Source organism: Xenopus laevis, chromosome 1S, assembly GCF_017654675.1.
Source record: "Xenopus laevis strain J_2021 chromosome 1S, Xenopus_laevis_v10.1, whole genome shotgun sequence".
NCBI classification, from domain to species: Eukaryota; Metazoa; Chordata; class Amphibia; order Anura; family Pipidae; genus Xenopus; species Xenopus laevis.
In genome coordinates this window covers 119,154,631-119,168,930 of record NC_054372.1, presented here as the reverse complement: position 1 = coordinate 119,168,930, position 14,300 = coordinate 119,154,631, and the positions used below count along the sequence as shown (strand labels likewise).

Here is a 14,300-nt window from a genome sequence, read left to right as displayed (position 1 = left end):
GTTCATTTGCTTCTGATTGTGTCACCTATAGAATTGACTCTAGGCCTCAACCCATTGGCTCCCCAACTGTGTTCCCATTGGCTCCCCAACTGTGTTACCTATATTTAACCATTTAACCTCTAGCCAGACTCTGCCAAGGGATACTGGTGTTAGAAGTCCAATGACAGAAAGAACTACTTTATCTGGGTACCACATATCCTGATGTTTAGACCAGAGCATTTATCACTGTAAGTGCTGGGAGCCCACAACCCCTGGCACTGGATTGATACAAGGACAGAAATACTCATATGCTTTTACAACATTTTATCAACTCTGTAATGTGAGCAGTTGCATCCACCCCCTATGACCCATTAATTGTTAATGGGATAGTGGGATAGCTTCAAATTTCCATTACTTGCCCGTGGCATAACAACAGAGGAAACAAAGTCTGCGATTGTGGGTGAGGTCTCAGGGCAAAAGAGGTCCAGAAAGCTTCTTCCTTTCCTTTTTTTATGTGTGCAATTTATACCCCTGGTTGTATTCTACATGTAAATACAGTCATTCTAGAAGAGTAAAATAATTAAAACTACTGTAGCAAGTAGCCTGAGAGTCCAATGAGGAGTATAGTGGGTTATTTTTCATCTATGAGTGCATCATCAATTGAGGGACTCAGCTATGGACAAAGAAGGTTCCCTTGGTAGATTAAGTTCTGGGGGCTCAGACTGTGCTGCTGTTTAAACCCTAATACTATGACTTAAAACATTTATTCTGTGAACCTGAATTTGCCTTATTTCTGTTATTAAACCAGTAAAACTGCAAAAGCATGAGATAGAGCTAATTTTGAGTTACAGTCTGATTAGGAGGAATGTATTAGTTACGTTTTTGACACTTAGATGAGCACATATCAAAATCAAAGAAGAAATGCTAATGCGCTTTAGACCAAAGACAAACCAAATAGGTGCATACGTGCAGCGAATGGAAGAAGTAACTACTGGCAGCACAAGGGAAAAGATTGATCTACTGAGCAATATTCCATAGCAAGGGTGTTTCACAGTAATATAGGAAAAAGAAGGTGTTACTTAGCTTTCAAAGCAAGTAAAACCTTGTCCTGGTGTCACATGTCTCTTCAGATCAGGTATTTTTGTACACAGATCTGCACTCACTCAATTCTTTGCAGTTGGGGATATGACCCCTCTTTTTATTATAATATCACCAACAGTATCAACATTTCAGGGGGGGTTTCAACTTTTTTTTTTTCACTGTGAGTATTGGACTGTGGGTGAAGAGACAGGGCTATGGTTTTAGGTGATTGTTGCACTTGAGATTGTATCGCGAAGGGAGGGTGAAACCCCCTGAAACGTTGATACTGTTGGTGATATTATTATAAAAAGAGGGGTCATATCCCCAACTGCAAAGAATTGAGTGATTGCGGATCCGTGTACAAAAATTGCTGTTGCTAAGGGACCTTGCCGGGTCAACAGAGGACCAGCACCACCATTGCAGTAGGATTGAACTGCAGGAGTGTGGTAGATACAACACATTACTCTCAAAATCAGATCCCACTGGTTACCTATGATGTGGTTAAAGCATCCGACCAAATGATCTCTGCACGAAAACCATAGGCAGAGCCCTAAAGAGATTAATCGAACAGACTGATCAATTTAGTACTTAATATAGGAAGACACGGGTAATTCCCACCCAGTACAAGTCTTTTATACCACTGCCTATAAATAAGGAAACATCCATTGCAGGAGCAACAATTTCTTCCATCCTCAGTCACGTATTTGCTGATGCTTTCAGATAGCTAAAGAGCCTTGGCAGAAAAGCTGTGAAAAGATCTCAATACAGAACTACAAGCTCTTTGGGTCAGGAACCTTACACCAACTGTATATTTAAAATATCCAGCATTTGCATATTTAGTCTCACTGATTAAAGTACTGCATACGTTCATGGTGCTATATAAGACAAAAAGCTGCTCTATCATAAAGAAAGGTGGATAAATGGCTGATTATATAAATGCAATGGTCCGGGTATGTAAAACTCCAAACTCTATATGCTAGGCAGCACTTTCAATTAAACTATGGCTCGCCTGATAACGGAATTGACCCATACCTCCCAACTGTCCCTTTTTCGGAGGGACAGTCCCTCTTTTGACAGCTCAACCCGCAGTCCCTCATTTGTACTGGAAAGTCCCTCTTTTCTATGCACTGAACAGCCAGAAAAAGAAACAAAGTTTCTCACTTAATTAGCTTTTAGCAGAGAGCCCAGAACAGCTAACAGGTGCAAATAAGATACTTTGTAACAATTTTGAGAAACAAAAACACAGTTTAGATGAGGAGAAATATTTTCAAACTTTCATTACCTGACAAATTTTGTAAAACAAACATGGTAATTAGGAGGTGTGGCCACAGAAAGGGGTGTGGTCAAGAAATTGCTGTGCTACGTGCGGAAAAAAAATGTTGTCCCTCTTTTTACTTCCAAAATGTTGGGAGGTATGTTGACCTGGGTGTATGTACCCCATGTCAGTCACTTTCGGGACCAATCCACTCAGAAAATCAATCGATACAAGGCGTAACAATTAGAGTTCGCACTCATCAATGTCGGTGAATGGCACGGGTGCTGCGCGCCCAACCCGTAGCTTGAGGTGGCAATGCAGGAATAAATAAAATGAGCATGAACCTCTGAACCAGCCAGTGAAGATAAAACTTGACTTTATTTCATATTAACAAAACCGCATGTCCTGACGCGTTTCGTATCTACTAATATGTAATCATAGGCACATATGATTACGTATCAGTCCTAAAATGAATTCAAAACAATAAATACATAAATGGTATGGCATGATACACAATCCATTTAAAAAACAAAATTGTCTATTAGTCGTGTTATATTCACACAGCACCCCCTGCTGTCCAAATGCAGACATGTAACCACCAGTTTCCTTTCACTGTTTTATTCCTTTGTTTTTTGCACTGAAATATAAATCTACATTTATTTTATTATATAAGTATATATATTTCTTTTTGTTACTATGTAACAGCATTATCCAGGTAAATGACGCATATTAAAGACATGGAAAGTAATCGAGTAGCACTCGCACACCCTGGCCTTCAATTAGGATAATCCCTGGAGCACAGCAATGGAGGAATCGGCGTCCCACCTTGTAACAACGGATCAGAAGAAATTCACTGGCACACAGGTACTGCAGTACCTGTGTCGCTGTGTGCCAGTGAATTTCTTCTGATGCATTTTAAAGACATACCATTTTTTTGTGTTTAACCCTGTGTAAAGCCTTTGACAGTTAATATGTTGCAGAGAGGCCCTTATACTTTCAAAGTTTGCATGTTACAGTTATTCCATTGTTCCTGCAAGTATGATGAGCTTTTGGTAAGACTTAAAGTTACTGTATCCTTATAATTTAGAGCAGAATACAAGGGGCATATAGCAAAGAACATATTTATTATAAGCAATGCCCCTGTATGCAGATCTGTCTTTCTAATGTTTTATAAGAATCCTAAAAGTTTGCTGTGATGTGTGTTCATTGCACCTTTGGTTTCATGAGTGGGGGGTGGCCCTTTGCACATTTTTGTTTGTTGTTCCCTTTGAAAGTGGATATGTAGTACAATGCACCCTAAAGCCCCTATGCATGTGGCTTCTAATAAATCATTTAAACACCCTTTTTGCATTGTGTTTGTGCAAATCTACTTTTGCAATTGCTTTGAATAGCTTGTACTTTGCCAAATTGCCAAGCAAATGTTAACTCACAGAAAAGTGTTCAGCGGTCTGAAGTTTAAGCTCATCTGTGTATGGCACATGCATGTGCCAGCACGTGCTGAGGGGGTGTGGGGGGCCTGCCGGGTTGTCTGAGGCTCCTGCTAGCATCCTGCTCCTGTGCATTCTTTGAGGCACCTAAAAGAAGCCATATTATATCTGTTTCTGGTAGATAATTGAAGGCGGGGACGGTGCTCTGCACTTACTTCCCTAGGAGTAGAAGATACCTGCAGTATGTGAAGTGAAAAGGCCCTGGATAAATAAGTGTTGTGCCAAGGATCATAGGGCACTCAAATAAAGCATGGCACCACACCATTCCTGATTTTTTCTGCACCAGAGATGTCATTCATCCACCCCCCCCCCCACTTGTGCCTGCCTCCTCTGGTGGTTTGGCTGGACTGGGGTTTCTAAGTGATAGTGGCACAATGGGTCAGGTTAGGTCTGGTTTAATAGGTGGAATTAGGGTTGCTGTGGATAGGGTGAGTTAGGGTTGATATAAATATAACCAGAGTTATATACAATTTGCTTCAGCCATCTTAGCTGTGCAGTCAGAGTGAATGGCTATTTTGTAACCTTTAGTGCAGGAGGACTTCAGATCAGTGACATGTTGAATCTGTATAGCTAGTCAACTGTTGCTGAGTGAAAACCACCTCTACAACTCTATAGTTTTCACTGCAGGAAATCTCCACCCTGTTCTTCTGAGAAGTATGTTTGCAGGCAGGAGCAGCAGCAACCATTTGAGCACTATTTAGAAACATGTTGTGTCAGTCACAGTCAGTTCAGCCATCACAGAGTTCTAAGACCCTGCTGTACATTGGTGGCTGTGATGCTTGTCCCCTCCACTTCTTACCAGGATCTGCACCCAGTAACTACAGCCATGTACTTAGGGCCCGATGGCAGCCGTGAGTAAAAGATTCAGACTCATGCAAATGTGTTTTTTATTTGGAATAATAGTCATTCAGACATATTTAATCAGGCAAAGTGTAGCTAGCTGAGGTACTCATAATACATGCAGGCCTCGCAATAGGGCCTCACTAACTAACTTGCTAGCACAATCTGTCTCACTAACTAACTTGCTAGCACAATCTGTCTAGCTAACTAAAAAGGCAAAGTCCCTTAATGTTCTTTAATAGTCTGTTTATCTTCAGCGCTCTTTAGGGTACTGTCCCTTTAAACAGGATAGTCACACAAATCCTCTTGGGATACTTTAGAGCTCTCTTCAAGCGAGTCCAGCACATTCAGTCATACAATGCTACTACCAGCTCCTTTGGATGCTCAGATAGGAATCTCCTGCTGGTTGTTCCTCCAGTCTGTATTCCTTTCACAGTCTCTGTCTTTCCAGGCACAGTATGTGGCTTCCCTGTGCCAGCCTGATCCAAATGAATGCTTTTGGTGCAGCATCTCAGCTCTCTGGGCCCACCAGCAGCTCTCTGGTCTCTTTCTCTGTCCACCATGCGGCTCTCTATGCCAGGCTCTCTTCTTTTGCCAGTCTCTGTGACTTCCTCTTCCTGCCAGCCACTCACTAGCTGCTGTGTCACTTCCTACTGCACTCAACAGCTGGTTGCTAGGTAACAGCTTACATTACACAGACAAAGGCTCTGTATTTCTGCCCTTACAGGGATAAGAGCAAGGGGTTTGCACTAATTCCCTACACATATTACAGACAGGAGTTCATGTAGTGCCTATTATCCCACTTCCCCTGTGTCATACTTGCAGGCTGGCTCCAGGCACGCTGTTTTCTGTTTCCTGTTCCTCCTGAGGACCCGAATTATCTGTGCTGTGATTGGACAGGGGTGGGTTCTTCTTGCATTATCCAATGACTGAAGGTCTTTATTGTGCAGGCTGTAGATGAGCAGTCCAGTCTGATGCTTGCAGGGGGCCCAGCTAAATCAAGTGCAGCATGGCCGGGCCCTCCCTCAAGACCCAAAACCCACCGGGCCCGGGACAACTGTCCCCCCTATCTCCCCTTGATGGCAGCCCTGCATAACGTGATCACTCACCAGCATCGCTACTGCACCCGCTGCCAAATAAAGCCCCCCATATTAATTGGCTTTTACACTGCTCACTCTCCCAGCTCCTCTCCACTGTCTCCCACTCTCCTACATGCTTTCCCTGCAATTGTGCCTCCCCAGAAGCACCAGAGACATATACCTCTGCTGTCTGACACCCAAACATCTGTTCATTCAAAACTCCTCCCCGTTATTTGCTGCCAGCACCCCCATTCCATTGCTCCATACAGAGAGGGAGGTGAGGAAGCAGTGGGAACAATGATATTCTCCCAAATTGCCCCCCCCCACTTACATTGTACCCTAGGCACCTGACTACCTGTAGTTCTGGCCCTACCCCCCATGTATGTTGTTTTAATGGAGACTTCAATGCCTCAGTCATAACACACCTGTGCAACAAGCAGGTAGAAAAGACAGATTACCATCTAAGTACAAGAAAGTGTGTGCTTCAACCACCTTTCAAAGACCCTTTTCGGGGAGAGTGCAGAGCAGTTCAAAGACCCTTGCCAGGTGGTCAAACATATAATAGAGAAGAAATCACTGCAGCACCTCTTTGTTGCAAAAGTGATAAAGTTGTGTTTATTTGGTCAGTAACCAACAGGCAACGTTTTGGGCTAAATCTTGCCTTTTCTCAAGCCTTGGCTCAAGTAAAAAAAACACATCTTTTTCACTTTTGCAACAGAAAGGTTACCATCTGCCACAGCATTACTTCTGGTGAATCACATGCAGGGATTGAATGGGGTTTTATAGTTTTTGTTACGCATTGATTGGAGACGGCAATGGAGAGATAAAAACTTTTAATAGGGCAAGCTTCCCATAATGGGTGAAATATTTATTAATATGACCATTGGCTCTATGGCTGATGAATGAGTATATTTCACTTATATCTAGGTCAAAGTGAAATATTTCCCAATTCACCCAAGTGTTTGTTTAATAGAAAAACCCCTGGAGAAAAATGGTTGTAAAAGAGTTGAGCAAGAAAAACACCATAGAATATGATGCCTGCAAGGCCACCAAAAGCAGTCCCACTGTGTGTTTGTATAAAATGTAAGCTTAGACTTGTTAAGAGAGATGTTTATAATTGGTTTCATAAAATCCTATATTGTTTTAAAAGTCTTGTGTAGCTCAGATTAGATTATGGAACCAAAATGATAGTTCATATGTATCCCAATGCATCACTCTATGCACTATACACTGTAAGGCTCAAGCAGCCTCATACCATGCAGGTCCCAACTGTCACTGATGACCAGTAACTGGACCAGTTCACTTCCTGACTTTGTGCCAGTGAGGAGCTTAATTCCTAGGAGCCTACTCTTTGGAGATTTGGCAATTATTTTTCATTAGAGAGAGAGAGAGAGTGAGAGTGAGAGAGTGAGAGAGAGAGAGTGAGAGAGAGAGAGAGCGAGAGAGAGAGAGAAACTTCATTTTAGCAGGAAAGTAAGAAGAAAAGGAAAAGAAGAATCTGCTGAGAAGAAGACAACATGGATTTGAAGAGGAAGAGAAGCAGTGGTCCAGAGGAGGATTTCTCTGGTAAGGAGAAAACAAGTATTGCTTTAGCATGTTTTCTTTTTTGCAAATGTAAATATTCTCCTGTTGCTCTGTATGATGTTATTAGGTATGAGAGTAATCACTGCCTCAGTCTCACTTTATACTTCATTTACTTGGGGTGCCAATAACTTCTGGCTTTACTGTTTTATATAGGTGGGGTACCAACATATGACTATATGTAGTGTATAATAACTTATTGAATTATTTTCCACTTCTAATCCAAATATAAAATGTGCTAAATATACAATTTCCAGTACCTGATACTGTGTCAGTTGCTAAGTCATCCAATGTATACTATGCCCACCAAGTACCAGTGTCAGTTGTATATACAGTTTATAACAATTTTTGGTTCAAGTAACCAACAATTCTCTTGGAGTGCTTGTGCTTTTAACTTTATATATTGTATTTGGGTGCTAGTAAATGCTGGCTTTTACTGTTTAATGTGGTTGGGGTACTATTATATGAGTTTATGCTGTGTTATAACTGCCACTTCCCACTGGTACTCCAAATATTTACTGTGCTACATTTACCATGTTGAAGTACTTCACACTGTATATACTGTGCTTTTAGTGGCAGAATCTATGTCTTCCAATATATATTATGCCCCCAGAGTGCCAGTGCCCATTGCTAATCAGTATTGCACTTGGTCTACATTTGCCATATACCTGCAATATTAATGTAACTTGGTGTAATACTTAAGGTGCTAATACCCATTGTGTATCACTGCAAATAACAATCTTATTCATTATTAGTAATAAATAATGCTTTTGGGATGCTTGTGACCATTGCATTTTACTGTAAGTGATGTATTTAGGATGCCAATAATGAATAGGCTGCGTTTACCCAGAACAGTTAGTTTTGATCAGTTTATTTTCAGTTAGAAAATAAAAGTAAGGATGCTGCAGGCTACTGCATTGGTATAATTAAGCCTAAATCTTTGTAAATTAGCCCCACTGTCTTATTGTGCAATGTAGTTGGGGGTACCCACTTCCTTTCACTTTATAAAATATCTGCTGCCTCTTACTGTGTAAATGAGGTTATAGTACTTGGATTGCAGTACCCTTCTCAGTACTAAGGTTGGAGCTAAATTGGGCCACAGTAATACATAATTGTGCTTGTGGTAGCTGTATCCAGTCAAGTGCTGCATGCTCAGTAAGGTTTAAGCTATCACGTCACTCAGAATATAGTTGTCAAATGCCATTTATGATCAAGTTGTCACAGGAATGTTTTCCAAGTGAGGATCAGAATTTCCACCATTTTAATGAGCCTACATTTGGAGATTTAATAGCTAAACTGGACATTAGAGAGTTACATAGTGCTCAATTTCACAATTTTGTTGTTGCAGGAAAAATAAGGCACTGCGAGAAGACATTAAATGCAGAAGAAGAACGGTGTATAAAGAAGAGATCAAGAAGCCCGGAGGAGTACTCAGCTGGTAAGCAGAATAATCTTTATTCTATATTGTTGTAGCCCTTTATCATTTATGTCTCTCACTGTTTGTAATGTTCTTGGGTTGTGTGACATTGTTTATTGTGGGCTTGGGGTGATTATCTCCTCTACATCTCACTGTACATAATGTCCTTGGGTCCCTGTGGCCACTTCTTGTGACTATACGTAGTGTTCTTCTGGCACTCCAAGTATATAATGCACTAGGGGTGCCAGTATCCAATCCCTTTAATTCACATTAAGCATCTGATAGAAATATAATCCTTTGCTCCTTCGTGAGGCACTTTCATGCCGGGTATGCAAACCCCAAACAAGTGTTTGCCATTATCGGTCTATGACAAATCAAAAGAGAATCACTCTCACCTCTACAGTCGAGTATGTTCCACTGATCTTCCATTATATCTGTCAAAAATCCAATAATTTGATAATGCCAGTTCCATTACCTTTATTTAAGGGTTTTTTTTTAATAAAAGGGCAAAAGAGGCATTTGCCCAGATCCATTATCAGGCCTTTAATTTGATAGACCCCTTGTTTTAATGACCTGGTGCTCCAGCAGTAAAATGCTTCTACCAGTAAAAATAAAAATGCTAACTGGTTAACTGCATATGTTCTAATATCATGGATATGTCAATTTATACCTTACCTCCCCTCCCTCCTTCTCTCTCAACTTTCTTTCTTCTTCTAAACTTTCTTTTGATCTGTACATGTTTAATGTTTTAAAATTTAAAATAAAAACTTTTAAAAAAAAAATAAAAATGCTAAAACTCTGACGTTCATGAATAGTGCTGTTATGACAATGTATTTTTTAAGACATTCAGTGTTTATAGATTTAACTTTGCATAAAACTATTTTTATTACCTTTTAGATGGAAGAGAAGAGAAAAGGAATAGAGTGGATGCAAAAACACCACCGCCACTCAGTATTACAAACTACAGACTCGTGAAACAGCTGGGGAAAGGCAACTTCGGCAAAGTGAGTGATCAACTTCTTAAGGAAAAATCTAACGTTCTGATCTAGTATACAAACCAAAAGAAAATTATGAAATTATGATTTTTATGGTATAGTTTTATCACTAAATAAAACTGTAAATGCAAGTAATTCATTCTACCAATAACTTTTTCCTAAACCAATACATGCATTTTTTTAGTTCTAATATTGGTGTTTAGGCAGCCATCTCAAGTCATTTTGCCTGGTCATATGCTTTCAGAAAGAGCCAGCATTTCATAATGTAACTACTTTGAGATTTTTATTATTTTCTCTAACCAAAGTAATTAAAGGAGGCTCGACTTGGGTTAGCTGCACTTGGATTTCTACTAATGCTATTTACTTTTACTATCATATCTTCCACATTAATATTTTAATAGCTGCTGGCAGAGAAAATACAAATTCATGCAATGCCCGTTCATAGTGTTCATATTCTTGCAGTGCCTGTTCAAATTATACCCCCGAACAATGTAGATGTCTATAAAAATATATTGCGTAAAACAGCTTCTATGTAAAACCCTGCTTCATGTAAACAAACCATTTTCATAATAATATATTTTTTTAGTAGTATGTGCCATTGGTAATCATAAATAGAAAATTGCCAGGAATCCTAGGAATCACAGTGCACACAAACAAACCATACATTTTAGGTCACCTGAGCCAGTTAACAGAGAGAGTTCTGCCTTTTGCTTCCATACTTTTTCCTTTTATAGTTAGAGCTATAGTATTTCTGGTCAAGTGATCTGAGGCAGCACACAGACCATAACAAAATGGTGGTTCAAGACAAGAGATGTAAAAGGCCAATATTAACTTAAATATATATATATTTATATATAAAAACAAGAACCACAAGGGACTTTTAACTCAACAATACAAGTGTCCGAAACGATCTAAAGATAATATGAGTAATTACACCTCAAATTAAAAATAAAAAGCGATTTTTATTCACCACCATGCCATGTTGGTCAAATAGAATTAAAAACATTTAAAAATAAGCAGCGCTGCATGTGAAACGGAAGGGATCCCTTCTATATGGACATTAACCCCATTAACTGATTGTATAATCATTTAATACAATCAGTTAATGGGGTTAATGTCCATATAGGATGGATCCCTTCCGTTTAATTTATTTTTAAATGTTTTTAATTCTATTTGACTAAGAATAAAAAAAATTACTTTTTATTTTCACTTTGAGGTGTAATTACTCATATTATCTTTAGATCGTTTTGGATGCCTGTATTGTGGAGTTAAAAGTCCCTTGTGGTTCTTGTTTTTATATTGATAAATTTGTGGACAGCCCAATACATGTAGCCCGATATAATCATATTAAGCCTTATCTTAGATAATTTGTTGTTTTATATATATATATATAGTGAATAAAGTACCCCCTCTTGTAAAATATAAGGATATTATAAGTTACCGAGGAGTTTCATGACCATATAAAAACACGAGGCCGAAGGCCGAGTGTTTTTATACAGGTCATGGAACTCCGAGGTAACTTCTAATATCCTCATATTTTGCAACTGGGGGTACTTTATTTATTATAATACACAAGTTTCAGTGAGTCATGTGACAGAAATGACATCAGAACTCACCGTTTATAACTGATGACATCAGAACTCACCGTTTATAAGGATATAATTTACAGGATATTCATGGCTTTTGTGTATTATATATATATATATATATATATATATATATATATATATATATATATATATATATATATATATATATATATATATATATATATATATATACACACAGTAGTAATGGATCAGCACACTCATTGTAGAAGAGAATAAAGTGTTTTTATTGGTAACACAGCATTGTAAGGATAACAATGCTGTGTTACCAATAAAAACACTATATTCACTTTTACAATGAGTGTGCTGATCCATTACTACTGCATATTATGAACATTGATCGTGCACCTCTGCTCTACTGGAGATTGAGTGCGGACACCCAAAGCATTTCTATATATATATATATATATATACACTGTATATATATAGAAAAAGCCTTGGTGTGACTGCACTCCACTGGAATTAACAAATTACCCAGGTGCTACTCGATAACAATCCGCTGGTAGTGAGTGCACACTGGGAACCATTCAATAGGTTTATTTAAAACTTCATTTTATTTAAGTTAATTAAAAAACAGGCCGGAGGTTATAGTTTTCATTTAATGGCATTCACACATGAGGTGTAGCCTGGTCGTCTGAGTGTATGTTGTGACAGGAGGATGCTATTTGTTACAGGGAATAGGTATAGTATTGGAAATTATCTGCATGTGCATAACCCCTCAAGTGTGCCATTAGTCTGTAGCAGATTATAAGGGTATTTTAATTCGGTGCATCTTAACTATATTACATTACTAAGACAAACAATGTCTGCTTTGTCTGAAGCCGATGATATTTTCTCTTGACACAAAATAGCTTAATGTTCTTTAATACACTGGTTAAAAGAATCTGCACAATTTATTTACCAAAAGTGCTTGGACACCCTGTCTAAAATGCCATGACAATCAGCAGATTACATTTCTGTACACAGAATAACATTGTAACATAGAACATACTGCAATAGGAGTATAGGATCATAATCACATAGAACATACTGTAATTGGAGTATAGGGTCATAATCAGATGTCATCTTGATCATATATTAAGAGGCAAGTTGGCTCTTGTTGGTTAGAAAATATATTGGAGAAGGAATAATTTTTATTCCTCCAAAACTAGTTGTTTTAACAGAACCTAAGGTAAACAAAAGAGAATTCATCTGTGAAACTTTTCAGTCATGATATACAGTATTAAAAGCAATTGGATAGTTGCTTTAGACTTAATTCTACAAGAGAATTCACTATCGGCGAATGTATCCCATCAATTGCTGTGGGCAGGACACAAGTGCTGGAACACTAAAGGGCACAATGTAATTTCTTCCTGTTTTTTTCTAGGTGATGTTAGCCTCGTATGCCATAAAGGACCAACTTGTGGCAGTCAAAATCATGCAGAAGAAAACTGGGAAGGAATTCAAATACGTCAGAAGAGAAGCCCAGGTTCTACAGTTAGGCAAAGAATGCCCATTTCTATGCCAGGCATTTACAACCTTTCAAACTCAGGTACAGAATAGTAAATGTAATTTATAGCCGTTATTTTTCTTAAACATGTTATGCTATTAATAAAATTACTTTATATAATATATCTGTATTTACATACAGTCCTGTCACTGCACAATTGAATATATGTAGTTGCAATTAGACCATAGTAGTATATTTAGGGTTAGATTCAGTAAACATATTGATTTGATAAAATGGATAAGAAATGTATCAGTTGTGTGGATGTGCAAATTTAACTGAAGGGGTAGTGCAAAACACAACTGTTTGTAAAAATGTAATTCCTTGGGTACATTCCAATTGATTGATCAGGCTTGTGCTAGTCAGGCTGGGTATCATTGTACACCAGGAGCAGGTGTCCAATCTTACTGAAATAAATATGAGAACTTACAAATAAACATTTACCAAATATGACAATTCCACTTTACTAGTAGCAGTCATGTGCAGTTAAGATGTATATATTTTTGGAGTCCAAAGAGTAACATAGCCCAGTAATATGTTTAAAATTATTAGCTCTATTATCTATTAGGATATCACATTTGGATATTGGCTATATACTGTAACTGTTATTAGAAATGCTAACTGAAATACATTATGGCACAGTATTTTATTTATTCTTATATATAAGAATAAATAAAAGGTCCCTGTGTGGACCGAAACATCACGTTGGCTTTACATGTGATTTTTTTTTTCAAAACACTTTCGACTATTCATGAAATATTTCGGTGTTGCTGGTCATTTCTCCTTTATATATATATATCCCAGCAGATGATGGCATGCCAAGGAAAGTTTAACCAACAGCAAAAAGGCTAAAAATATACATACACATACGTATACATACACATATGTATACATACACATATGTATATATATATATATATATATATATATATACATATATATATATATATATATATATATATATATATATATATATATATATATATATATATATATATATATATATATATACACACATAGAAAATAACCAGTGTCCACACTCAGGTGCACAATCAATAATTATGATATAAAGAGATGAAGGATCAGTACACTTCTTAGCTAGTGAATGATGCTTTTTTTAATGACACAGCATCTTATCCGACATTTCAGAAAAATAAATAAATATATAAATATACAGGCCTGGATTTGTGGAAAGGCCACCAAGGCCCGGGCCTAGGGCAGCAGGATTTTAGGGGGTGGCATGAAGCCCAACAACACTCACTTTGGTTCAGAAACACTGGGGATGAACAGGAGATGCACAATAGCTTTTTTTTAATATCCCGTGCGGAGGGGAGGGGACAGGGGCGATGAACGGTAGAGGGCCTAGGGCGCCTGCTATGTAAATCCGGCCCTGTAAATATATATATAGATACCTTTACTTATTTACTTGTACCCAAAACAAACAACATTACGACAGCACCTTGTTTACATAATCTATAATATGTTTGTATTAAA

At 38.1% G+C, this 14,300-nt stretch overlaps 2 protein-coding genes across 2 annotated transcripts in view; one reads left to right on the top strand and one right to left on the bottom strand.

The window, feature by feature from the left end:
• Nucleotides 1-3,867, bottom strand: part of LOC108706963 (phosphoglucomutase-like protein 5) — a 77,679-nt gene extending 73,812 nt beyond the window's left edge. The window contains exon 1 of the mRNA XM_041580145.1: nt 3,745-3,867. Within this exon, the coding sequence (XP_041436079.1) occupies nt 3,745-3,861 (117 nt within the window). The 5' untranslated portion in view covers nt 3,862-3,867. The remainder of the gene's footprint in view (nt 1-3,744) is intronic.
• Nucleotides 3,868-5,728: 1,861 nt separating this feature from the next.
• LOC121398968 (protein kinase C, brain isozyme-like) lies at nt 5,729-12,878 on the top strand. Its single transcript, XM_041578647.1, has 4 exons — nt 5,729-7,286; nt 8,650-8,739; nt 9,616-9,722; nt 12,687-12,878. The coding sequence occupies exons 1-4, from the start codon at nt 7,238-7,240 to the stop codon at nt 12,876-12,878; spliced, it is 438 nt and encodes a 145-aa protein (XP_041434581.1). The 5' UTR covers nt 5,729-7,237.
• Nucleotides 12,879-14,300: the final 1,422 nt, after the last annotated feature.